The 27,633-nt window shown below is 45.3% G+C and overlaps 1 protein-coding gene across 2 annotated transcripts in view; it reads left to right on the top strand.

Moving 5' to 3' along the window:
• The window catches only part of Patj (PATJ crumbs cell polarity complex component), a 289,250-nt gene extending 268,869 nt beyond the window's left edge, over nt 1–20,381 (top strand). Inside the window, exons 43-45 of one of the 2 annotated variants that reach the window (XM_042675626.1) lie at nt 11,657–11,760; nt 15,284–15,407; nt 19,183–20,381. In XM_042675626.1, coding sequence (XP_042531560.1) covers nt 11,657–11,760; nt 15,284–15,407; nt 19,183–19,329 — 375 coding nt within the window. In that variant the 3' untranslated portion in view covers nt 19,330–20,381. The remainder of the gene's footprint in view (nt 1–11,656; nt 11,761–15,283; nt 15,408–19,182) is intronic. The other variant, XM_042675631.1, reaches the window with a different exon arrangement.
• Nucleotides 20,382–27,633: the final 7,252 nt, after the last annotated feature.

Here is a 27,633-nt window from a genome sequence, read left to right as displayed (position 1 = left end):
AAAACTATGCAACCCCTAGGACAGTGGGCTGGTAGAGAAGGCATTTCTCTGCTCCAACTATGTCCCCTAGTTAGTCAATGTGGGGATCTGGACTACTCCAGTATAGTACAGGGCACTTTGGCCCAATTCTGTATCCATCCCATTAGAGTGTAGGTGGCCCTCACTACCACTGTAGCCAATCTTGTCACAGTTTCTATCGTGATCAGGGCCATGTACCCTATTGCCTACTGTTTCTCTACCAGGAAATATCACCTTTCAACTCCTTTCCATGACCAGGGCCAGAAAACATGGGTTGTCTCATCCATAGCTCCCAACTGAACCCATCCTGAGACACGTAATAAAAGGGTAGGTTTGGATCTATCACTTAGAGGCCTGTGCCTCCTGAATTAGCCTCCTAGCTCTTTGATAAGCCTGTTCTGCCATCAAACACCCTTCCTCAGGCTGGGAATATGGCTTAGTGGTAGAGTGCTTGCCTAGCATGCATGAAGCCCTAGGTTCCATTCCTCAGTACCACATAAACAGCAAAAGCCAGAAGTGGTGCTATGGCTCAAGGGGTAGAATACTAGCCTTGAGCAAAAGAAGCTCAGGGACGGTGTACAGGCCCTGAGTTCAAGACCCAGGATTGGCAAAAACAAAAACACAAAAAAACCACCCTTCCTCACCGGTGGATACAAGAACAACATGTATGTGGTGGTAGAGACAAATGTTCTCTAGCACCCAAGTAACCCAAGGAAGGCCTGTAACTGGGAGTTGGGGGATGGGGGGGGGCAGAGATAGACCTGTGCTTTTATCTATAACTGCTTTGGGCATCATCTTTGTCTTACCTGACCAGACAACACCCAAAAGCTTGACTGACAAGCCAGGCCCTTGAGTCTTGTCGACGTTTAGCCACCAGCCACATGCTTGCAGGTGTCCTACCAGCGTGGTGTTGATTTCTCTAAATCTGTAAAGGAATCAGAGGTTATCATCAACAGGATGAAATATATGCACAGAGACTCTATTCCCAAGACACCAGCCACCAAACCATGGCTCAAAGTTGCACAATGCAAATAAGACCTGGAACATCCTACTTAAAGCCAAAATGTTCCTGAATCTCTGGGGCCAGGGCAGTGGAGAGAAAGCATTCACCAATGCCAAGACATAGTGGTATGTTCCACAGTGGTTCACTCAATCCCACCTGGGCTTCCTCACTGGCCACAAGGGAGGGTTGACCGGGCTGTGTATAGGGTAGGTGATAGCAGCCTTCAGCTCACAGATAGGCACTGATGCCTCTTGGTGCCCATCAGGCAGGTAGTAATCTTTCACTGTCCACCATGGCAGAGGCACTGCATCGTGTGGGTGTTGGGTGTGACCTCGTACTGCAGCTCTCACTATCCACATTCCTAGTTAATTCTCCAGCCATGATCCCTGGAAGACACCAATCTTGCAGCTGTATTCAGATATGAGGGACACATATACTGCATGTGGGGGTAGGGCATCTAATACCTACTAAAAGTGCTTTCCCTTGGATAGCTTCCATACCCATGAGTCCCAGGCACTTTTTCCAGGTTGCCAAATAAGACTATATTCTCTTCCTTTGTCCACAAAAGCCAGTACTTGTTGGCCATTGGATCTAGTGAATCGCCAGTTCTACAGCTTCTGTCCATCACTAGATGGGCACCTCAACCACAGCCCTAATCAAAAACACAGCAGAGGCCATGTGGTCCTCCAGGCACAGTGTGCATACAGCAGAGAAGACCATCTTGGTGTACTTCTGCTCCAGCTTTATCTGGTTCCATAATTCTGGCAGGTATACCCTGCCTGGTCTGTTCCAGCTGTCAAGTTCAGTATATCAGTTACCACGGGGGCCCTGATTGCTGGAGGCTTGACTGGGGCTTCTCCTCCCACTGCTTGGATCTTTCCATTGCATGCACTCCTCTGTTGACGCTGGATTTCATCTCACCCAAACTTCACAAACATGGTGACCTAATTTATAAAGTGGCCCACATAAGGATCTAAGACAGCCATGAACAACCCAAAGGAGGAGACAGGGGCATTTCACAGCTCCAGGGCCTTCTTGCTTGCAGTAAAGTGCTCATTGGGCCCTTCTGTGTTGGATTAAACAGCCGGTCACATGCCCAATTCTTGAAGCACCTGCACCAGCTTAGCACAGGACTGCCATTTATTCCCAGTCTCAGTCTCGGACTTCTGCATCAACCAGGTTCAAACAGCAGCCTTCACCCACTCCAACAGAAATTGCCTTGGCCCGTGCCTTTAGCGATTGTGCAGTCTCTGCCAAAGCCAGGAGTATGCAATGATCCAGGCCAGCTTCTCTCCTTCTGGGGTTCAGGCAACACCACCAGCCCCTAGGAGCATAGCCACAGCAACCATGCACCCAAGGGCTCCCCCTGCTTTTGGCAGAACTGTTTCCCTTTGCATAGGGCAGGTATGTAGTGAACTGTCACACATGGCTGCCCAGTAGTCTTCTCTGGGAGTGCTTGCTGCTGATGCTTCCTCTTCTGCTACACTGCCAGTCAGCCCTTCAAGTGTAGCTGTCACCTTCCTTCTCCAAGTCCACGTCTGAAAGTGCAGACCAGGCCCTCCAAACCTCCATTTCCAAGGTCTGCAACACAGCTCCAGCTGCTCATCTCTCAAGGTTCTAGGCTGTGTGCATCGTTTTTTTTTCTTTTTGCCATTACTGGGACTTGAACTCAGGGTCTGGGTGTTGTCTCGGATCTTCTGGATTTGGGGTGGTTAATTGGAATAAGAGGCTCACTGACTTTTCCTACCCAAGCTGATTCAGAACTGCAGTCCTCAGATCTCAGCCTCCTGAGTAGCCTCATGAGCTACTGGTGCCTGGCTCCATGCTAACTCTGGTCAGAAACTTCCAGCCCACGTTAGCAGCTGCTTTGCAGGTGGGCCCCATCCTTCAGATGGGGTTCCATCATCTGGAACTCACAGGACTCCCATCCATCCCTTCCCATCTCCACCCAGGATGGCAGAACCTCCACCACAAAGTACCACGTGCTCCCTTCCAGCTGCCCTTCATCAAGCCTCAGGGGCAACACTGTCCTGCGCTGAGTTCTGCCAGCTACGCCAGGTTCTCAGCTCCAGCTAGACTGAAACGAGATTCAGGATGCAATAAGGATAATGGTCATGCTTTATTCAAAGCTCATCATTTGCAGTAATAGCAGCAGCAGCAGCAGTAGCTATATCCTCCCCCATTCAGAAGTGAGGCATACCTTCGTGTTCCTGTCAAGGCTTCGAAGCTCTGCAAAGCTTTAAGCAAAGAGCTCGAGAATTTTGGGGTTATTGTTGTTATTGTTGTTTGCTTTTTTTTTTGGCAGTGTTAGCATTTGAACTCAACTTCATGCTGGCTAGGCTGGCACTTTACCACTTGAGCTATGCATCCAGCTCCCGTGCCAACTTTTTATTTTTATTTTTTTTGCAGTCCTCTCTCTTCTCTGGAAACTATTTGAGTCTTCTTGATTCTGCAGGACATAATGATTCTTGAATACAATCCCTAGGGACCGTGCAATAAAGACATGTGCAAGTAGGACCATTTATTGAACCCGCAGTTTTCTATTATTGAACAGAAAGTTCCAGTGGACCTTCGCTGTTGCGTTTATCCTGAGTTATTCAATGCCACAGTAGCCAAAGCACCAGCGAGTGCCTCACATGAAATATTTTCTTTGGGGGAATGGTTCGAGAGACAGACACGGTTGAAGGACATACCAGTTAGAAAAGGAGCCCTGTGGGAGGGGGCGACGCTGGGAGGGGGAAACACGGAGTGTGGAGAGAGTGCGGTGGGAGGGGGGAACACAGCCTGGGCGGGAAGAGGGGTGGGAGGAGGAAACACCCACCGAGGAGTGAGCGCAGTGAGAGGGGGGAACACAGACCAAGGAGGAAGGGCAGAGGGAGGGGGAAACATGCTTATTGGTTCTTCTTCCACTGATGCCAAAGTCTCTGATGCTTCCTCGGGCCCAGGGGACAAGGCTGCATCTCCATCCTCGATGCCACACATCTGCCCTTTCTGGGGCAGAGAGGTCTCTTCCTTGGGTGGGTGCATGGCCCTCTCCTTGGTCTCCTTATGTGAGTCTCCCCCTCCTCTTCCTTGGCTTCCTTCCTCTTGCTTCCAGCCACTCCACTGTCTGCTCTGCCTCAGGTGGGTAAACTATGAAATGCTTGATCATCACAAGGGTTGGGGAGGATGTGGGGAAAGAAAGTACTTTTATTAAAAACCGGGTGAGAATTTGGTTGTTGTTGTTAAGCTACTCCTGGAGCTTGAACTCAGAGCTTTTGCACTCAAGGCTGGTGTTATACCACTCGAGCTACGCTCTACTTCTGGCTTGTTGCTGGTTAATTGGGGATAAGAAAATCATGGGCTTCAACCCAAGATCCTCAGCTATCAGCTTCTTGAGTAGCTAGGATGATGGGTATAAGCCACCAGTGCCCAGCTTCTGGTGAGATTTTTTTTTTTGCCAGTCATGGGGCCTGAGCTCTGGGCCTGGGCACTGTCCCTCAGCTCTTCAGCTCAAGGCTAGCGCTCTACCACTTGAGCCACAGCGCCACTTCTGGCTTTTTCTGCTTATGTGGTGCTGAGGAATTGAACCCAGGGCCTCATGCATGCAAGGCAAGCACTCTACCACTAAGCTACCTTCCCAGCCCTCTGGTGAGAATTTAAAATGGTGCAACCATTGGGCAATTTCAGCAAGTTCTATGAAATGTAGCACATGCACACCCACCACCACAAGCAGTTCCAGGTTTAGTATCTACAGCAACACTACCCTTAAGAAGGAGAGGCACAAAACTTCAAGGACCTGCAGGGTTTTGTTTTGTTTTCTTTTTCACTGGGCTGGTGTTGAGCGGAAAGGACATCAGTCACCTTTCCCACCCGCCAGCTTCCTCCGGAAGAACTTGCTGGTCCACATGATGCAGAACAACCAGACCACACATTTTAGGATAAAGTCAGGCACTCCAAACACCACAGCGCTTGAACTACCGTGACATCCATACTTATTGTTAGTAAGAGCCATGCAGCCCCTGTGCCCTTCCTAAAAGGGACCTCTGCCCTCCAACTTCTCCACTTCCACTGTAAGTGCCTCATCTGCTACCCACAATCGATGACATGGACCACAAGCCAAGCACAGGGCATCCCTCTTCCTGTTCTCAGAACCTCAAAGGTGGAGGTGACGTTCAAGACTTACTTTAAAAAGAAAGAAAAAAATAAATCTGGCATGATGTGATTCCCAGCTCTGGGAAAGCTGAGGCTAGAGGGTTGAAAGTTCAAGAGCAGCCTGGGCTGCATAAGGAGACCCTGCTTCAACATTTCTCAAAACTGAGATCTTCAAAAGACACATACCCTTCCTCTCTGCCTATTTGGCCTCCCTTCCCCTCCTCAGAGCACATGCAGATGCCAAGACTTACCTCCAGGTCCTGCAGTCCCAGGTATGATGGTGGAGGAGAGTGTCAGAAGCTGGGCTCAGTCTGGACTGGGAGCTGCACTTCGGGGCTAGACTTGTAGAGCACTGACCACACCCCCAGGAGATCTTATCCTGCCTTTTCACGAGCCAGGCCCCAGGGAAGGCTTCGATGCTTTCACAAGCCAGGCCTCAGGGAAGGTTTAACTGCTGCCCAGCAAAGAACTTGCTCTTAAAGGAGGCTGCGGGCTGCCGCTGTAGGTATGTGAAGTCCTCCTGACGATGACAGACCTGTGCCCTCCCTGTACCCCCACACAACACCAACACTGGGAATTCAACTTCCTGTTTCCCATTCAGCCTCTTGGGCCCCATTCTTCCAAATATCACTGGAGTCTGGACAGCTCCAAGGATCCAGGGTAGGTCTCTAGGATTGAAAATTTGTCATCTGTAGTTGAGTGCTAGTAGAGGCACAAGAAAATTGGGGAGGGATGTGATCTCATATTTTCCAGCTGGATGATAAAATTTGATTTTTACTGAAGTAGAACTATCTGATGAGTATGACTGGATTGTGCCTGGGGATTCTTGCTAGATCTGCTGTTATAACTGTGCTCATCCTATAAACCCTGCTCACTGAAACCAAGGCACCACATACAATTAAAAAGTATAGGATTTTGGATGAGACATGGCTTAAGTAGTGAGGCACTTGCCTAGTTAAGTCTGAGGCCTGAGGTCAACCTTCCTAGTGCACAAGAAAAAGCAAAGCGTACAAGACTCTGGTTGGGAATGCAGCCCAGTGGCAAAGGGGTATCTAGCATGTAAAACTAAGTAATTATGTGTGTGTCCACACACATGTGGTTCTAGGGTAAAATATATGTATACATGTATGTGTATATGGTTCTAGAGTGAAATATACGTGTGGTTGCAGAATGAACGCTAGCTTTGGGTATGAATCATGGCTTCAACCTCTTCCCATCTGTGTGACCTGGGGTCAATCCTAAATGCTCTGGCTTCTGGCTCTCATTTGTAATGACCAAGCCTATCTCATAGGAGATAATAATAACTAATAGGCCAGAGTACCTAGCACAAAGTGTGAGTTTATATTCAATAGTGCTGTTGTTAAGTGGAATAAGCAGCAAATAAAGGAAGGGACAGGTTGCCATCCAATTTTGGCATTTGAACATACTTTAGAAAGACAACTTAAAAACATTTTTTTTTTGTCAGTTTTAAGGCATGAACTTAGGGCCTGACTGCTGTTCCTGAGCTCTTTTGCTCAAGGCTAGTGCTCTACCACTTTGAACCACAGTACCCCTTCTGGTTTTCTGGTGGTTAACTGGAGATAAGAGTCTTACAGACTTTCCTGCCTGGACTGGCTTTGAACTGTGATCCTCAGATCTCAGCCTTCTGAGTAGTGAGGGTTACAGGCATGAGCCACTGGTGCCCAGCTTGTGCCATTCCATTTTAATATCTACTTGTTACCAGAGTTGGGGCCAAATCCCCAGCGCTAAGGAGTCCTCAGGTCAGCTACCCATCCTAGAAAGCCAAAGCAAAGAGATGAGCAGTGGTGAAAGCAGGAAAGTTGCTTGCTTAACAGTTTGATCACAAGAAGCAGCAGAGGTCTACTGACCTACATACAATCAATACTTGAAATGCTTACAGACCGCATTGTTCTGTCAGCAAGGACTGCAGGTTTCTGTGGTAATCGTCCAGGTTGTCTGGGTCTGGCCATGCTTTGGTTGATCCTAACCTTGGCCCTTATCTCGAGATCAGCCATGAGGAGCTGGGATCATACCAAGATAGTCTATTGAGAAACAGCCCTCTGTAGTTTCTTTCAGATGTTCATCATTCAGGACTGTTTTTCTTGAGATCCAAGGTTACTGTAGGGAAGAAAGAGTCTGGCAAACTCAGAAGAAATGAAACAAGGTAAACTCAGAAACATATGGGCTAGCCAGGTCACTCATGGGACCTCTCAAACCCCCAATGTCAAGCCATCATTCCATTTCAGTGACTGTGAAGCCAAAGATAGGGCCCTGCTACACCACCTTAATTGTCACATTTGGTTTTACTTATTGTGCATTTGAAAAGGCAATTGATGATTCAGGAGAAGATGAGTAAGGATTCCAATTGATAGCTTCTTGATGATGGTGGAATGAATTATAGTGATCACTAATAAATGAAAAGCAAACAGACTCAGAAGAATGTTGTAGGTAAAATCTAGGACTTGGAGCTGTGCGCCAGTGGCTCATGCCTGTAATCCTAGCTACTCAGTAGACTGTGATATGACATTTCCTCCTTAAGTCATTTATCTTAAATATCCCCCAATTCATTCAGTAGTTCTTCATGGGATATTTCCTGAAGATCTACTACTTGCATGTAGCAGCATTTTCCCCAGGATAGGATGTGTCCCAAATACCTAAATGTGTTCTGATCCATCCTGAGGCAGGCCTTCTGCATTTCTACATGTACAAATTCATCAATTTAGAGAGTTAGGCAGCTGTGCCCTCTGTTGGTGTATTCTGAAACTACGGCTACATCTATTCCTTTTTTAAATGAAGTTACTCAAGTCCTCAAGAGTCCTTGTACAATGAGTGTCGCCATCAGCCTTCTGAATCCCTGGGATCTGTGTCCTTGGATTCAACCAACCATAGACTGAACATGAAGTTAAGCCTGTGATGTTTGCCTCTGTGTTGAATATACAGACTTCTGCTTGTGTTTCTGCCCAAATAATACAATATAGCAACTATTTGCATGTGTTAGGCATTGTAAGTAATCAAGAAATAAATCTGAAGTGTACAGACAGTATGCTTTCTATTTCTTTTCTTTTTTGTGTGTGCTGGCCTTAGAGCTTGAACTCAGGGCCTGAGCACTTTCCCAGAACATCTTTTGCTCAAACCTAACGCTCCATCATTTGGATCACAGTTCTACTTCCAGCTTTTTGGTTGTTAATCGGAGATAAGAGTCTCACAGACTCTCCTGCCTGGGATGACTTCAAACCAAAGAGATCTCAGCCTCCTAAGTAGCTAGGATTACGGGTGTTAGCCACGGGCACCCAGCTAGGATATGCTTTTTGTGTATGTGCTGGTACTGGAGTTTGATCTCAGGGTCTCAAGCTCTCCTTTGGCTTTTTGGTCAAGGCTGGTACTCTACTACTTGCACCACAGCTCCACTTAGGGCTTTTAGCTGAGTAATTTGAGATATGAGAGTTTCTTGGATTTGTCTGCCAACACTGGCTTTAAACTATGATCAAATCTTAGCCTCCTAAATAGCTAGGATTATAAGCATGAGCCACCAGGATCTGACTCAAAAGGATAGGGTTTTGCAAGGGACTTTAGTATCTGTGGATTTTGCTACCCTGAAAGGTCCTGACAGTGATTCCTATAGATACCAACAAAGGTACGCATAACCTAGAGGCAGACTGTGGTCAAAAGCAATGGCAACCAAAGAGCTCTTGAAAAAGAAGCTATGGTGACAGGTTGAGGTGAAAGCCAACTTCAAGAAAAAGAAGCCCAAGGCAGGCCTTGGTGATTCTCATTCAACACCCAGGGAGCCAATGCTCAACAGAGTGTTGAGTTGCAAAACTCTATGCTGGACTCCACTCAGGTCCTGTGCCAGCTCTCTGAGCTGAACTGCCTGCATTCCTTCTTGGAATCTCAGGAATGCTCTTTGCAGAATCTGAATATAAATCCAATGTTTAAATGTCATTTGTCTGCTATGCCTTTGGTCAGGACCAACTACAAAGCATTCCATCACTCACCAGGTACTTTCTGAGCACCTGCAGTACCACAGGCATTGTTCTCCATGAGAGCCCATGGCAGACCAACATCGACTCACATCCTACCTGATATTATAGTGGATAAAGAAATCAGGTGAAATAGATGTAGCTTGTTAGATGGTGACAGTCGTTGGAAAGAAAACAACGCAGAGAGGGGACACTGGTGACTTCTAAGACCCAAGGGACGTGCAGGAACTCACCTGCAGATGCCGCATGCAGAGCAGGCAGAGAGAGGGGCCTGGGTGACAGGAGAGAAGAGGATCTTGCTGAATGCAGAGGAGAAATATGTGGATAAAGAACAGATGTCACAGAGCCGGCCACCTTCACATGACCTTGTAGATCCTAGTAAAGACTTCAGCTTGTGAGCCAGTGGAATTTCCTTCAGATGGCTTTACGCAGAGGAATGAAATCAAGGAATCCACTATTGTGAAGCCTTAGCCAAAGTATAGCCATTTTGAACTCAGACTCCATTTTGAGAGAAGGCCTCTATTGAAAATATGAACTCAGGTTCCTGGAGAAACTCCAGAATGTCCCAATAACGTTCTGCCCTGTAACTCCCATAGCAACTGCCAGTCAGCAAATAACAGGAAGGTACCTAAAGCTCCAGATGTTGCCTAAGATAGTATTGCTAACATTCTTGCGGTTTAGCCCACGTATGCTAGCCAATAAGATTGTGATAAGACTTGCTTGCTATATGTTAACCAATCATGTAGTTGCTAAACTGGAAATCCCCTAAGCCTAACTTTGTAACCTATAAAAAGCTTGCTGAATGGGGGGTCGGGGCTCTCAACTCTGACCTGCTGCGTTGGTGACGGTTGTGAGTCCAGGCTCGAGCTTGCAATAAACAACTCTCATGTGCTTGCATCAGAATCAGCTCCTTGGTGGTCTTTGGAGATCCACAATCTAGGATAACACTATCTTTCCATATACAGAATTATTCTAGCTATTGCAGATTGTGGGACCAAGGTGGGGCACCATTGAGAAGGTTATTACAAAACTCCAGACAAGAGATGGCTTTGTAGAAGGACCTACTTCATGAGGATGGATGTGAGCTGTGAGGGAAGGAGAGGACACTTGATATGAGGAAGGCTAGGCGCAAAGGGTGAAGATGGATCAGATTTGGACATGTTAGTTTGGAATACATGAAAAGCATTCCAAACATACTTCAGGTTGGGAACTGGTTATGTGGATTTGGAGTTAGGTAAGAGATACAGCTGGAGATGCAGCCTTGAGAATGATCTTCACTTGGATGCTGTTTAAATCCATAAGCTGTGCCAAACCTTGGTCGCTCATACCCATAGTCCTAGCTATTCAGCAAGCCTAAGATCTGAGGATCATGGTATACGGCCAGCCCAGGCAGAAAAGTCCATGAGACTCTAATCTCCACTTAGCCAGCAAAATTAGAAGTGGTAAAATGGCTCAAGTGGTAGAAGGCTAGCTTTGAGCAAAAAAGAAAAAGAAAAGGCAAGAGTGCCAGGTTCCAAGCTCAAGCTCTAGTACTGGCACACGCACACACACACACACACACACACAAATTCATAAGATGACTACTGCTGGGCACCAGTGGCTCACACCTGTAATCCTAGCTGCTGTGAAGGCTGAGATCTGAGGATCATGGTTCAAAGCTAGCTTAGGCTTCAAGTCTGTTCAAGAAGAGTTTTCAAGACTCTTCTCTCCAATAAAGGCGGATATGGCTCAAGTAATAGTGCTAGCCTTGAGCAAAACAAGCTCAAGGACAGTGTCCAGTCCCTGAGTTCAAGTGCCAGGGACCAGCAAAAAGAAAGAAAGAAAGAAAAGATAACTAGAGTATGTTTTGATGAAAAGCACTGAGCCCTCTACCACTTGGATAATCAGAGATTTGCAACATATGAAGGAACAAAAATAAAAGTGAGAAATAAACTAATAAACTGTGTGATGTGATACTGGCCAACTGAACAAAAAAAATGTGTTTTTGTTTGTTTTTACCTGTCCTACACCTGGGCACTGTCCCTGAGCTTTATGCTCAAGGTTGGCACTCTACCATTTGAGTCACAGCTCAGGGTACGGGGTAGTTTGAAGCCTGGGCTGGCTTCTAACTGCAATCATCAGATCTCAACCTTCTTAGTAGCTATGATTACAGGCATGAGCCACCAGCAACCAGCTGGAAAAAAAAAATAGCGTAAGAGAGAGAATAAACCAGCTATGAGTGGTGGCCCATGCCTTTAATCTTAGCATTCAAGATACTGAGCCAGGAAGGTCAAGAGTTCAAGGCCAAACCACTACTGCTATCTACTTGGAAGGCAGAAAAAAGGAAAGTTCCAGGTACAGAGTGAGACCCTGTATCGGAGGGGGGGGGGGAGAGAGAGAGAGAGAACCAGAGTCTATTGTGTCTAGTGCTGCTGAGGAATTGAATAGGACAAAGATGGAGAACTGGTCCCTGGATATTGCATGGTTTCTGTAACTCTGCCCTGCCTTATGGTGAAATGTCTTGTTCTCACTTAACCCCTAGGTTGTAGCCGATACCAACATAAGTGCCATAGCGACTCAGCTTGAAAACATGTCTACAGGTTACCACCTAGGCTCCCCCAGTGCCGACCATCCAGAAGACACAGAGTGAGTATTGTAGATGCAGAGTGCCTCCTATGTATGGGCCACATTCCTGACTTTTCCCAGATTTTCAAGTGCGCCCTCTACAGGAGAGGAGAAGAAATGTCCCATTCTCGGAGAAAGTCCAAGAAGGCAAGAGCATGGCCTTCTTTGTTCTTCACCAGACTCTGGTCCCACCCTAGGAGCTCTTCACAGACCATGTTACAGTGTGCACCTATGGTGTGTATCACTGTGACACAAACAGTACCGCCTTCCCTAAGTAGCTGCAAATTTTCAGCCCAGGTGCACTCTGCTTTATTGTGCCAGCCACCATGTTTCTTTGATTCGCTAAGCCAAAAATCTTGTTCTGAAGTCTTACTGTCATGCTTGCTGACATCTTCATTACAGCCAATCATTGCAGTCAAGGTTGTTCATAAAAGCAGTATGTTGAAAACTAGCACGTATGACTTATTTAAAGCTAGTAACTCCCCAGGCCCTGTTCTTAGAGGTTTTGAATAAGCAGTCTCCAGGAGAGTCATTAATCTCACTATAAGTCTGTCTACTATGAATAGGCAGAGGAGCTAGACTTTGAGAAGTGTTGCCTAAGTAGTTACTGTTAAGTATCTCCAGTTCCTGGTCACTAGTAGATGCTCAATAAATGCTTGTTGACTGTTCTAACTAGTTCATTTAAGGAGCTCATGTTCACAGCTATTCCCATTTCCTGATAGTTTATCAAGTTCTGTCTTGGAATTTATTTTTCTTGAGGAAAGAATATTAAGTTCACTCTATGTTTTTTCTCATGCCATTAAAATATGTCAAAACTGCAAATATATAGTATTTCCAAGGTAAGATGGCACTCAAAAAAAAAAATCAAACCGGTCCTGGTGGTCCATGTCTATAATCTCAGAACTTTGGGGGCTTGAGGCAGGAGGATCACAATTCTGAGGCTAGTCTGGGCTTCATAGGAAGACCTACTTCACCCTGGTGCTAGTGGCTCATGCCTGTAATCCTAGCTACTCAGGAGGCTATCTGAGATAGAAATTCAAAGCCAGCCCAGACAGGAAAGTCTGTGCGAATCTTATCTCCAATAAACTACTCAGAAAAGCCTGAAAGTGGTGCTGTGGCTCAAGGGGTAGAGTGCTAGCCTTGAGCAGAAGAAGCTCAGGGACAGTGCCCAAACCCTGAGTTCAAGCCCCAGGACTGGCACCAAAAAAAAGACCTACTTAAAGGAAAAATAGAGAAGAGAAGAATATCAGGACCTTAATAGAAAAATAATGTGTTGTTGGTGCTAGTGGCTCATGCCTGTAATCCTAGCTACTAAAGAGGCTGAGATCTGAGGATCTCAGTACCAAGCAAGCCTGGATAGGAAAGTCTGTGAGGCTCTTAACTCCAATTAAGCACCCAAAAATCCAAAAGTGGCTGGGCATCGGTAGCTCATACCTGTAATTCTAACTGCTCAAGAGACTTAGGGATCTGGAGCATCGCAATTCTAAATCAGCCCAGGCAGGAAAGTCTGTAAGACTCATCTCCAATAAACAAACCACTTCCAAATGCATACCCCAAAAAAGCAGCAAGTGGAAGAGTGCTAACAACTTGAGAAAACCAGCTCAAGAGTAGAGTGCTAGCCTTGAGCAAGAAAAGCTCAGGGACCGGGCCCAGGCCTGAGTACAAGCACCAGGAGAGGCACCAGGAAAAAGGTGCCACATTAGTGCAGCAGGTAGTGTCAATCTCAAAACGTTCCTCTAAACTCATGACTTTCCATCAGATGACTCGACCTATATGCATGCCAGGGCTGGGAGAACTGAGCTTCATTAAGTTTTATCCTTGGGACAATCAATAATACTTGGGGATAAGAAAGTGATACCAGCTAAATTGAGATTAGGTTACTTGAACCTACATTGATAATTTAATTTTTAGCCGTGTTATTTCTGAGAGAGAAGACTTCCACACTGGATAAAGTTTTGAAAAATCTCAATTTCTACATTTGAAACAGATTTTCTTTATCCACTTGGCTTCCCCTGGGTTTTTCTCTTCCCCACTGGTGTTTGTACTGATTTTCAGAGTCATGATCCTGATTTTGTGACCTGCACACAGGGATTGGTAGCTAAGATTTAGGTAAGTGTTAGAAAATGTCTTAGCAGATATGATTGATGGAGTTGGTGATCATGTAGAAAAGAAAGATGGTTAAGTAATTACAATAGGATATTGGAAATGATGGACGTGTAGATCAAACACAGTGGACAGAAGATGGGGCTCATCCTCTCAAGGAAGTCAAGAGAGACCCCATCAGCACTGACTGCCGCCTTAGGAGGGGGTAGCAGACATAGCCAGGGTACTTAGGCAGGAAAGAGACAGCAATTTCCTGACCCATCAAGGCTGACCTTGCCTGTTGTAGACACAGAGCCATCTGAAGCGTGCACTCCAACCACTCAGGTGTGATACATCTCTGTGGCCATTTCCCTGGGGAGGCCAGGTGGAAGGATGGAGAGGTCCCAGCTAACCTGGGCTATGTAGAAAGACCTGTCTCATTAAAAAAAAACAACAAAAAAACAACCCAGGCACCAGTGGCTCACACCTGTGATCCTAGCTACTCAGGAGGCTGAGATCTGAGGATCGTGGTTCAAAGCCAGTGGGGCAGGAAAGTCCTTGAGACTCTTATCCCCAATAAACCATCAGAAAATGGGAAGTAATGTTGTGGCTGAAGTGGTAGAGTGCTTGTCTTGAGCTGAAGAGCTCAGGGACAGTGCCCAGGCTCAGAGTTCAAGCTCTACAATCAATAACAACAACAACAACAAAAAATCTGGACACTGGTGGCTCTTGTCTATAATTCTAAGGTTCACAGCCAGCCCAGGCAATGAAGTCCTTGTGACTCTTATCTCTAATTAACCTGGAAAAGAAAAGAGGAAGCAGAGGTATAGCTCAACTGCTAAGTACCAACTGTGAGTGGAAAAAGCCAAAAAATCATATAAAGTCCTGAGTTCAAACCCTAGTACAGGCTGAATAAAAGGACAAAATTAAAAGAGTTTAAAAAACTTGGTATAAGCTGGGCACTAGGGGCTCATACCTAGCTACTAAGGAGACTAAGATCTGAGGATTGTGATTCAAAGCCAGCCCAGGCAAGAAAGTCCATCTCTGATTAACCACCAGAAAACTGGAAGTGGAACTGTGGTTCAAAGTGGTAGAGCACTAGCCTTGAGCAAAAAAGTCTCAAGAACAGTGCCAGGTCCTGGGTTCAAGATCCATGACTGACAAAAAAAAAAAAAAGGTATAGAGAAAACAGTGCTTTGACAACTTCAGCATCATGACTCTTAAGTAGAAAGTAAGTCAATTTTATTCAAAAGAAACCCCTAAAGTATCAAGAATATTGGCATGACTTGGGAAATTCATAAATAAGATGACACTAGATTGCTCACAGAGAGTTTAATTCTGTGAACAGATCTTCACAGCTTTCGGCAGTATGAAAGTCTCTCTCAAGTCTGTGTTCTTCCATTGTATGAAATTCCCACTCGATATCTATTCTGGAATGAAACAGCATGCATTGTGCTTTCAGAACACCTCCACCTAAGATGATTACTTTGGAGAAAGGCTCTGAAGGATTGGGGTTTAGTATTGTAGGGGGTTATGGAAGTCCCCATGGAGACCTGCCCATTTATGTCAAGACTATATTTGCAAAGGTATTTTTTCCTCTTTACTATACTCTTTTTTTTTTTTAATGAAAACTAGGTGAGCTTTTTTTAAGTGCTTTGTCTTGCTTTATGTTGGATTATAGCTAGATGTGTATATGTCTGCTTATTTTCTTTGAATGTGGTAGGAAATCTCCACCACAGTGAATGAAGTCCTTGTACACTGTCCATTAGCAGAAGCCAGTGCTCACAGATTTTAAGAGTGGGCTTTGTTCTATCAAGCCAGACAGTGGTATAATCCAAGATACTGAGGCTGAGACCTGAAGATCAAGATTTGTAGCCAGTCTGGACAGACAAATCTAATTAACCAGTTAAAAAAAATCCAGACATAGAGATGTGGCTCAAGTAGTAAAGCACCAGCCTAGGGGAATGGAAATGGAGAGCTAAGTAAGAACATGAAGCACTGAGTTAAAACTCCAGTACTAGCATAAAAGATGGTGGGGGGTGTGGAGGGGAGATAAGGAAAGAAGAAAGGAAGGAAGAGACAGGGGAAAGAAGGAGGGAGAGGAAAAAAGAACTGGGCACAGTGGTTCATGCCCATAATCCTAGCTACTCAGGAGGCTGAAATCTGAGGATCACAGTTCAAAGCCAGCCTGAGCAGGAAAATAAGTGAGACCCTTATCTCCAATTAACCACTTGAAAACTGGAAGTGGCAATGTGACTTAAAGTGGTAGAGCACTAGCTTTGAACATAAAAGCTCAGAGGTAGTACCCAGGCCCTGACTTCAAGCTCCATGACCAACAAAAAACAGAAAGGAAGAAAAGCTACAAGATGAAACTGAGCACTGATTTTTAAAATTGCCTAAAAAATTGTAATTATGTATCTGGGCACCACTGGTTCAAGCCTATAATTCTAGCTACTCAGGAGGCTGAGATCTGAGGATTGCAGTTGGAAGCCAGCCCAAGCAGGAAAATAAGTGAGACTCTTATCTCCAATTAACCACTGAAAACACATCTAAAGATGAGAAGTCTTACCTTGCCCATGCAATTGTAACCCCTCTGTACGGTATTTTCACAATAAAAAAAAAAAAGATGAGAAGTCTTGAATTTAACTCATTAATTCATTAAGAAGAAAAAGAAAAGGCATAGTGGGGCATGCTTATAATTCCAGTACTTAACACCTTAAGTGAGGGAAGAGGAGGAGTTCAAAGCCAGCCAAGGCTCCATAGCAAGATCCTTCTCAGAACAAATAACAAAAAGATGAAAAGTTCCTAGCTAAAGGTCTAATGCAAATAGTAATAATGGAGTTTAAGATGTAATTTAATGACTTTTTAAATATGTTATAGTAAGCCAGTTTATCTGCATACTTAAGGTTTCTATAAAGAATCAACAATCCAAAAACTAGCAGATGAAAATTATTTAATGGTGAAGTCTTCCTAAAATGAATTCTGAAACTGAGCTAAGTAGTCTCTCATAGGAATTTTGAAGATCTGGGTAATATAGTTGTTTATTGTGCATGTTTCCTTAACATGAGGCATGTTCTTTTATTTGCTTATTTGTTTTGGTACTGGGGCTTGAACTCAGGGCCTCATATTCTTACAAAGTTTGTTCACTCAAGGTTGGCACTCTGCCCCTTGAGCCATACCTTCACTTCCGGTTTTTTGCTGGTTTATTGGCGATAAGGGTCTCACAGATTTGACTGCCCAGGATGGCAGTAGGTAGGATTGCAGGCATGAGCCACTAGTGCTGTATACAATATTTTTAGTAACTTTAGTAATTTTGTGCATGAAACCATTTTTCATAGTGTAGAACTTTCAGTGCACATGGGGTGTCATGTTCCTAGTATTATGACCCCAGTTAGAGGACTTCTGGTTTTGTTTTGTTTTGTTTTGTTTTTTGGTTGGTCATGGGGCTTGAACTCCTGGCCTGGGCATTGTCCCTCAGCTCTTCAGCTCAAGGCTAGAACTCTACCACTTGAGCCACAGTGCCACTTCCGGTTTTCTGGTGGTTAATTGGAGATAAGAGTCTCACGGGCACTTTGCTGCCTGGGCTGGCTTTGAACTTCAATCTTCAGATCTCAGCCTCCTGAGTAGCTAAGATTACAGGTGTGAGCCACCAGTGCCCGGCAACTTCTAGTTTTTGTTTGTTTTGGGATATCTAACCCAGGGAATCCTATGTGCTAGGTGAAATCTACCTCTGAACTATACCTGCAGCCCCTAACTGGGATTTTAATGGTTACCCCAAAAGATGGGGGAGAAACTTCCTACAATTTGTTTTTATAGCCCTTTTCTGTCCTTACTAGTCCAAAGCATTTCTATTTATAACATGACCATTTTAAATGCTGAGCTTTAGAATGACAAAAATCCATGTTTCACTTGCTTTATACTACTTTGAGGAGCATGTGTGTCTGAGTGTATAATAAAATGTCGCTCAGCCAGGACCCTCTGTCTATCCTCTATAATCCTAGCTACTCAGAAGGGTAAGATCTCAAGATCACATTTTGAAGCCAGCCCAGTCAGGAAAGCCCATGAGACTCTTATCTCCAATTAAGCACCAAAATCTAGAAGTGGAGCTATGGCTCAAATGGAAGAGAGCTAGCCTTGAGGAAGAGAAAGGAGAGGAAAAAAAAAAGTTCAGGGATAGCACTTAGGCCCTGAGTTCAGCCCCAGGACTAGATGAAGTAGAAGCTTGTAAATAGATGAGAGATGAGAACATCAGAGGTGTTCCACTGTTAGGTCTGTAGCAGCCTTGTCCATACAGAATTCACAGAGCACACAATTCACCCAGTAAAAGGCCACATCTACTTTTGACAGACGACTATGCCAAGAGCTTTACAATCTACTGCAAATCTTATATAATGATGGCACTGGCAATAAGACTGACACCAGATTCCATTCTGCTTTCATTTTACTTTGCATTTCCATGAAATGGCATGATATGACATCCCATCTCATTTAATACTGAGTTTCATTTAAAGAGATGTGTCAGGACATCCTACTAGTAGATTATTTACATGGTTCATAGTTGTAGTTTGAAGTATTCAACCATTGTTATTCAAACAGCATATCCTACTTGTTTCTTAATTTAAAACATTGCCTTAAAAATTGTAATCATGTAGCTGGGTACAGGTGGCTTGTGCCTGCAATCCTAGCTGCTTAGGAGATTGAGATCTGAGGATCATGGTTCAAAGCCAGCCTGGGCAGAAAAGTCCCCACCAGAAAACTGGAAGTGGTGCTGTGGCTCAAAGTGGTAGAGCCTTAGCCTTGAACACAAAAGCTCAGAGACAGCACCCAGGCCCGGTGACAAACAACAACAAGAAAATTTATAATTGTGTAGTGTTGTCCAGCACCCAGGCCCGGTGACAAACAACAACAAGAAAATTTATAATTGTGTAGTGTGTGTGTGTGTGTGTGTGTGTGTGTGTGTGTGTGTGTGTGTGTGTGTGTGTGTGTGTGTGTGTGTGTGTGTGTGTGTGTGTGTGTGTGTGTGTGTACGCGCTGATCCTGAGGTTTGTACTCAGGTCTGTCCCTTAGCTGTTTTGCTCAAGGTTAGCACTCTAGCGCTTGAACCACAGCTCCACTGACAGCTTTTTGGTGGTTAATTGGAGATGAGTCTCATGGATTTTCCTGCCCAGGCTGGCTTTGAACCTCAATCCTCAGATCTCAGCTTCCTGAATTGCTAAGATTATAGGCTTGAGCCACTGGCAATTGTGTAGCTTTTAAAGTTAGTCTTTTAATATGCACATAGATGCAAATTCATTGGTTTTAATATTACTTTAACCTAACATGCTTCACCCTGGATTAAACTGGAGTGTTTCTTGTTTGTAGGGCGCAGCAGCAGATGATGGCCGATTAAAGCGAGGTGATCAAATTTTAGCTGTTAATGGGGAGACCCTGGATGGTGTTACGCATGAGCAAGCTGTCTCCATTCTAAAACACCAGAGAGGGACTGTCACCTTAACTGTGCTGTCCTGAGCACAGGTCCTCATCATGGCATGAGATAGATGCCACAGGCAGAATACCCATTAGAAGATGGAACGCCACCACAGTTCAAGTTGACCATGCTCCTCTCCTCCCTTTCTCTGGACTCAGGGGAGGTGGCTGAGGTTGCCCGTGAATTTCCCAAATCAACAACCATCCACCTGGTTTCCCAACTTCCAGCACTTCTTGGTAAGATCCACTCCCAAATCTGCACTTCTCATCCATGTTCACCAACTAACGTTCAGAACTGTAACTGCATTTGCTGGGACCAGAGTTAACTGCTCTTGTTCCTTCCACCCCAAGCCTTGTTCACAGAGAGCCTGAATGGCAAGCTCCCATGACACCCAATCAACGGGAACAAATGCTGAGCAACGTGTCTTTTCATTCGTGATTCTTCTTATGCTAATTGTCTCCTCAAATAAGCCAGAAAGCACTAAGAGTGTTGCCACAATAAGTTACCCATCTTTTAAGGGAAGGTTACTCTCTTCTGTATATGACTTCTAGTGAAATAAGTCTCAAATTCATTTCTCTGGAGAGACCTTCATCCATTAATGATTTTGATGCGTCAGTATGCAGACTATAATCTCCAAAAATTTCTGAAAAGCTCTCTGATTGTTTATTGAGCTACAGAAGTTCATTCTACCAAGAAAATGCACCTTCTTTTTTGACTGTAACAATGAGCCCCCATGTTCTGCATCTTAACCATGCTTGTTTATATTGCATCTGAGGAGTTCATGCTGAGTAAATGACATCTGATGTGCCCGAGTCAGTCCCGCTTCTCAAGTCTTCCGACAAGGAAATGCAAGTCCTGACTCACATCTGCGGCCATTCGCCAGATGAGCCCTGGCTTTGTGCAAACGATGGTAACATGCTTGATTGCCCCTTTTGTATCTCTCAGGCAGCAACACAGACCTCAGGAACAACAGAGAATGAGTTGCTTAGCTGGAATGCAACTAAGCCTAGGAATCACCAATGAAAGTGCTTGGTTTGTAGTTCCCAGTTGTCAGGGAGCTTCCCATTGGCTGAAGTTTGATGCATGCTAAAAAGCAACTGGAGCAGAAACAAAATACCTTGTTGATGATGAGTATCAGCAGGAAAAGCCGGGAGATGCTTGTAAATGAAAGACATCATGTCTTCTACTAAAACAGCACCACAAAGGATAAGTACCTGGGTCACTAATTGGCAGACGTCATCATTATTGAACAATGCTGCAAATTGTTTAGAGTAATTGCCATCATTCAATGAGCTCTAATTTAAAAATATTCTTTAATAAGCATTGGTTTTAACTGAGGATTGTCTCTGAGTAGATGTAATCACAAAAGTGCATTAACTCTTGTTGGAATATCTTTTGGCTATTCCAAAGTCTAGAGTGCATAAATTTTGTGTGGAAAATGTGTGCCATGATTGGTATTGAGTTTTTTAAGATTTCACACAGGTTTGTTTTTTTTTTTTTTTTTAATTTTTGGAATTTCTAACACATCCAAGTTCTGTGGTCTCGCTAGGGTCTCATCCGCCTCAGAATGCTCTGTGGTCATTGTATATACAGGAACACCTCAGGCAACAAAGATGAAATGAAGCCCAAACGAAACTTGGAAAATGCACCTTAAAACATGTGTATGTGTACTACTTTTAACTTGTGATTCTGCTTAATTTTGATGGGATGGCCATTGAAAAATACACAGTTTGAAATAACATTTTGTTGTTTTGTTTCTTTATATATAGTCACACTTACACGGGATGCTGAGGTCACACCCCTCAAAAACACTTCTTTCTTCCCACCCAGCCGCTGTCCAAAAGCTCCCCACTTACACCCCCCACTAGTGATACGCTGCTTTGAACAGACACTAGGTCAGGCTCATTTGTGTGCGACGTCTATCCAGTGTGGCTTCCAAATACTATATTTCTTGCTGTGCACCAATGGCTCACCCCTGTAATCCTAGCTACTTGGGAGGCTGAGATCTGAGGATCATGGCTTGAAGCCAGCCCAGGCTGGAAAATCTGTGAGACTCTTATCTCCAGTCACTACCAAAAAGCCAGAAGTGGAGCTGTGGCTCAAGCAGTAGAAAGGTAGCCTTGAGCACACAGGTCCTGAGTTCAAGCCTCAGTACTGGCACCAAAAATAAATAAATTAATTAATTAGTATATTTCCGATCCTTTACTGGTTTTTACATTTACTAGTAGACTTTGTTGTTGTTTGTTTTACTTGCTTGGTTAATTTTTTATTGTTTTTTTTAAAAAAGAATTAGAGGGGTTTTGTTTTGTTTATGTGGTACTGAGGAATCAATCCTGGGTCTTCATGGATGCTAGGCAAGCACTCTACCACTAAGCTATATTCCCATCCCTTTGGTTGTTTTCTTTTTTTTTTTTTTTTTTGTTTGCTGTTTTTGTTGTCTTGTTTTTTGTTTTTGGTGTAAGGTATTGGGATGGAACTCAGTTTCATGTATGCTAGACCAGTGTTCCACTGCAATGAACTCCCAGACTGGATGTTTTTATACCAGAGTGCCCCCCCTCTTCCCTCCCTTCCTTTTTTTCTCTCTCATTTTATTTTTGTGCCAGAACTGGGGCTTTAACTCATGACCTAACGCTCTTGCTTGGCTTTGTGCTCAAGGCTTATACTCTACTACTTAAGCCACAACTCTACTTCCAGCTTATGGGTGGTTAAGTGGAGAGAAGAATCTGAATTTAGGCCAGGTGCTGGGGGCTCAAGCCTGAAATCTTAGCTACTCAGAAGGCTAAGTTCTGAGGATCACATTTCGAAGCCAGTGTGGGCCAGGAAAGTTCATAAGACTCTCATCTCCAAAAAACTACTCAGAAAAGCTAGAAGTGGTAGAACACTAGCCTGAGCACAAAGAGGCTCGGGGACAGTGCCCAGGCCTTGAGTTCAAGTACCAGAACCACAAAAAGAAAAGAAAAGAAAAGAAAAAGTATAAGTAGTCAGCAAGACTTTTAGTCTAAAAAGCCATCTTGCTGCTGGACACTGGTGTCTCACACCTATAATCCTATTTAAGAGACAGATCTGGGCTGGGAATGTTGCTTAATGGTAGAGTGCTTGCCTAGCATGTATGAAGCCTTGGGTTTGATTCCTCAGTAGCACATTAACAGGAAAAGCTGGAAGTGGTGCTGTGGCTCAAGTGGTAGAGTGCTAACCTTGAGCAAAAGAAGCTCAGGGACAGTGCCCAGGCCCTGAGTTCAAGCCCCAGTACTGGCACAAAAAAAGAGAGAGTCTGAGATCTGAGGATTATAGTTCAAAGCCAGCCTGGGCAGGAAAGTCCATGAGACCATTATTTCCAATTAGCCACCAAAAAACTGGAAGTGGCGCTGTGGTTGAACTGGTAGAGCACTAGTCTTGAACAAAAAAGCACAAGGACAGCTAAGTTCAAGCCCCAGGATCAGTACACACACACACACACACACACACACACACACACACACACACACACACACCATCTTGCTTATAGGCTTCTGTTGTGATTTGGGACAGTGGGGAAGGGGGCTGGTGTGTTCATAAATTTTGTGGTGGTCTGCTATTCTAACATAAGCTATTGCTGTCTGAAAGTCACCAAGCCCTTTAGGATCTGTAACTAAAGAGAAATCAGCCTCAATGTGGCAGCTCATGCCTATAATTCTAGCTATATAGGAGATGGAGGTCAGGAGCATTGTAGTCTGAGAACAGCTGGGGCAAAAAGCTGGGCATGGTAGTTCACACCTATCATTCTAGCTATGTAGATGTCGGGCCAGCTTGGGCAAAGTATTAGACCCCATTCCAAAATAAAGGAAGCAAAAGAAAGATCTGGGGGATATGACCCAAGTGGCAGAGGGCCTGTTTAACAAGGAAAAGTTCCTGAGTTCAAACCCCAGTAGCAGCAGAGGGGGAGGGGGGGGGAAAGAATGATCCCCAGCACTCAAGAGACTGAGGCTAGAGGATCACAAGTTCAAGGCCAGCCAATAGACAGTCTGTACTGTATGCCACTAAAATGAGAGCTAGAGGGAGGGAGAGGTCAAAGAATTGTATCTCTCTCTCTCTCTCTCTCTCTCTCTCTCTCTCTCTCTCTCTCTCTCTCCTTTCCTGGTCCTAGGGTTTGAACTCAGAGCCTGGGAACTGTCCCTGAGCCTATTTGTGCTCAAGGCTTGCACTCTACCACTTGTGCCATAGCACCACTTCCAACCTCTTGGTAGTTAATTGGAAATAAGAATCTCATGGACTTTCTGGCCCAAGCTGGCATTGAACCACCACCCTCAGATCTCAGCCTCCTGGGTAGCTAAGGATTAGCATAAGCCACTGGTGCTCAGCATTTGCCTCTTAAGCTCTCCTGAGGACTGAGGTTCTCCTGAGGACTCTGGACAGTAGCAGAGTCTTCCCAAGGAGGTGGGCCACTGGTAGAGGGAACACAGAACCGAGGGCTCCAGACCTCTGAGTATCTCATCCTCAGGCCTGCCTGCGTAAGCGCCTTCCTGGGACAGAATGAAAACTACCCATCCAACTCCTGCAGAACCTGCCCGCAGCAGCCTGCGCAACCTCAGACGGCCGCGCGAGGGCGCCCGAGAGGCTCCGCGACGCGGGTGCTTAGAATCTGGCCTGAAGACATGCTGGGGAAAAGGCCAGTCAGTCCTTGGCTGGGAGGGGTGACAGAGGCCCTAGGCTGCAGAGAATGGTTTCCTGACTTCCACTATGACCTGAGCCTCCACCCAGCCAGGCCCACGAGAGACCCTGTGAATTCCCGTTTTCCTGTTCCCCAGGTTGCAGGTGTTTGCCCAGCCTTGACCTTGAGCAGTAACGCTGGTGTGAGGACTTCGGGGCTTCAGCCTCATCTGCACCCTTCTCGTGCCCTCTTCGGGTCTGCACTTTGGAGATGTCATATTGCTAACCTAAGTGCTGTGTGTGTGTGTGTGTGTGTGTGTGTGTGTGTGTGTGTGTGTGTGCATGTGCCCATCCATCCCTTACTTGCTATTTTTTTCTGCCTAAAGCTAGCACTCTACCACTTCAATCAGAGCTTCACGTCCAGCTTTCTGGTGAGTAACTGGAGATAAGATTTTTCTGCCCAGGGCTGGGAAAGTGGCTCAGTGGTAGAGTGCTTGCCTTGCATGCATGAGGCCCTGGGTTCGATTCCTCAGCACCACATATGCAAAAAGAAAAAAAGCTGGAAGTGGTGCTGTGGCTCAAGTGGTAGAGCACTAGCCTTGAGCTGAAGAGCTGAGGGAAAGCGCCCAGGCCCAGAGTTCAGGCCCCATGACCGAACCCCCCCCCCCCCAAAAAAAAAGATTTTTCTGCCTGGACTGGCCTTGAACCATGATCCTCAGATCTCAGCCTTCAGAGTAGCTAGGATTACAGGTGTGAGTCATCCACTTTTTGCTTTTCTAAGCAGTTTTGGACTAGCAAACTGTGCAGTCATTAAATCTGATCTTTAAAAATCTTAACCTGAGGCCAGTGTAGTGGCTCACACCTACAATCCTAGCTACTCAGGAGGCAGAAATCTGAGGATCACAGTTTGAAACAGCCCAGGCAGGAAAGTCTGTAGGACTCTAATTAATCACCCAAAAAGCCAGAAGTAGAGCTGTGGCTCAAGTGGTAGAGTGGTAACCTTGAGCAAAAACAACTTGGGGATAGCACCCAGGCCCTGAGTTCAAGCCTCGGGAGCAGCACAAAACAAAGAGATTTGATACATCTTTTTATCTATCCACTTAAATATACTCCTAGGCTGACCACATATGAAGTTCAGGAGATAGCTGGGTGACACATGGAGAAAGCCTGCAAAATCATTTAGTACTTGCCAGGACAGACATGTATGCTTCTCCAATCGCTTGCCAGCTGCCAGCCTGCTTGTCTGTATAAATAATTCTGTGTAGCTAGACAATTATTCAAATGACCCTTGTCAGGAAAAAATAACTTCCTTCCCCTGCATGGAGGTGAGGGGAAACCAAGATTACATGAGAGAGAGACAGAGGCAGAGAGAGACAGAGATAGAGACAGAGACAGACAGAGAGACAGGTGATGAGATTGGGCCTGAGGGAGCAAATTAGGGGCCAGGGTGAGGAAAGCCATCTGCAAAGGCTGTGGGGCCAGCAGCAGAGCCCAGTTGTAGCATGATGTCCCCAGAGAACAGCAGCATCTTCTAAGACTCCACGATAGTGAGTCTCACAAACTACCAAGACTCACCTGCGACTAGAACATAATATATGAGCTGTGGAAAGAGCTGAGCTGGTAAGACAGGTCACATAAGGCAGGAGTCTGGAGTTTGTTCTTTCAGCACTGTGGAATAACTAATGGTTTTTCTCGGGGGGGGGGGGGGGTGGGAGGACAGGTAACAGAGTTTGAACTCAGAGTCTCCTGCTTGCTTAGCTTTCTTGCTCATGGCTGGTACTCAGCCATTCAAGCCACACCTCCAGCATGGCTTATTTCTAGTTATTCTGGAAATAGAATCTCATGGACTTTTCTGCCCAGGTTGGCTTTGAACCTTGATTCTCCAGATCTCAACCTCCTCAGGAGCTAAGCATGAGCCATCAGACTCATCTGGCTCCAAGTGAGGTGTTTACATCTAGGGAGTTTTGTGATCAGATTTGCCTTTCAGGTAATCAAAGTTTAGTCTTCATTGTGTCTTTTTTCTGGTGATGGGGACTGAACGCAGGTCCTCACCTCTGTGTGCACACCCATGTGCTGGTCCTAGGGCTTAAACCCAGGGCCTGGGTGCTGTCCTTGAGACTTAGTGCTCAAGGCTAATACTTTACCAAATGAGCCACAGTACTTACTGGTTAATTGAAGATAAGAATCTCAGGAACTTTCCAGTCCTGGGCTGGCTTTGAATTAAGATCCTCAGATCTCAGCCTCCTGAGTAGCTAGGATTACAGGTGTGAGCCAGCACTGCCCAGCCATATGCATACTTTATTTTTTACTTTCTCAAAGTCTAGTCTAGTTACAGTTAGCATTAGGCTCTGGAACCAGGGGCGATCCACACATAGACACCAAAATCTGTACTTGAACTTTGTTTCTCAGGTGGTTCTTCATTGAGCACTGACTTTCTCCCCTTTAGCAGCTCCAAAAGCCAAAAGAAACAATAGGTCATCAGAAAGCTATTCACATCATGGCCAGAAGATGGCGCAGGTTTCCCACTACCTGATTCACATGTCACTAGACCCAAGGAATTTTATTCAAAACAATAGATGCCAAAACTAGGAATGACAAACGAGAAACTAGAAAGACTCATAATCCATGGGAATTGACACCCCACCAGAAGTCACTCTGCGCTAGGAAATGTCCTCCAGAACAGAATGGCATCACACCCCAAAGGGAGACTCCCACCACCTTAGGTTTCCAGCTTTCTGGGGTTTTGACTGTGAACTCAGAGCAATCGGGGTGGGGTGGTGTCGGGCAGGGTGTCTGTGGGACACAGGAATCACAGCGCTGGTGGCCAGCCCAGGGAATGGAGAGGAAGCCTCAAGTGTCTGGCAGATACAGCCACAGCCACCTGCTCCCTAGCTCCAGACTCTCCTTAGTTCTTTTTCCAGGCTCCCTGATGAGTCCGGGCCTACCACTCTGCAAAGTGTCTTGTATGTCAAAGCCTGCCCCTCCTAGGACTGCAAGAGACATTCTCAGATGTCACGCAGCCTCTCTGCCATCCTTGGAGCCTTTTCTTTTCTCTCTTTGTACCAATCCTGGGCTTGAACTCAGGGACTGGGCACAATCCCTAAGCTTTTTGCATAAGGTTAGCACTCCACCACTTGAACCACAGCTCTATTTCTGGCTCTTTTGTGCTTCATTGGAAATAAGTCTCATGGACTTTCCTGCCCAGGCTGGCTTCAAACCATTATCCTCAGATCTCAGTCTCTTGAGTATCTAGGATTACACTGCCTGCCATGTCCTTTTTTTTTCCCCCTTCTTTTTTTTCTTTTAGTCCCAGATTGGGATTTGAACTCTTGATCTGATGCGTTAGCTCACTGGCTGATGCTTTACCACCTGATCCATGCTTCTAACCTTTTCCCTCCATCCTTTAAAAAATAGATTTCAGTAAAATTATTGAGAAGTTGATAAGAGGATCACAATATCCTTTGATTTCAACTGATGTATTAACTTTGAGAAATGAATGCAAATCATTTCGCCAAATCCTTTTTTTTTTTTTGGCCAGTCCTGGGGTTTGAAGTCAGGGCCTGGGCACTGTCCCAGAACTTCTTTTGTTCAAGACTATCACTCTACCTCTTGAGCCACAGCGACACTTCTGGCTTTTTCTGTGTATGTGGTACTGAGGAATCAAACCCAGGGTTTCAAGCATGCTAGGCAAGCACTCAACCACTAACCCACCTCCCAGT

This window comes from Dipodomys spectabilis, unplaced genomic scaffold (genome assembly GCF_019054845.1).
Source record: "Dipodomys spectabilis isolate Male_0828 unplaced genomic scaffold, ASM1905484v1 ptg000002l, whole genome shotgun sequence".
In the NCBI taxonomy this organism is placed as follows: Eukaryota; Metazoa; Chordata; class Mammalia; order Rodentia; family Heteromyidae; genus Dipodomys; species Dipodomys spectabilis.
This window is presented reverse-complemented; position numbering and strand designations above follow the sequence as displayed.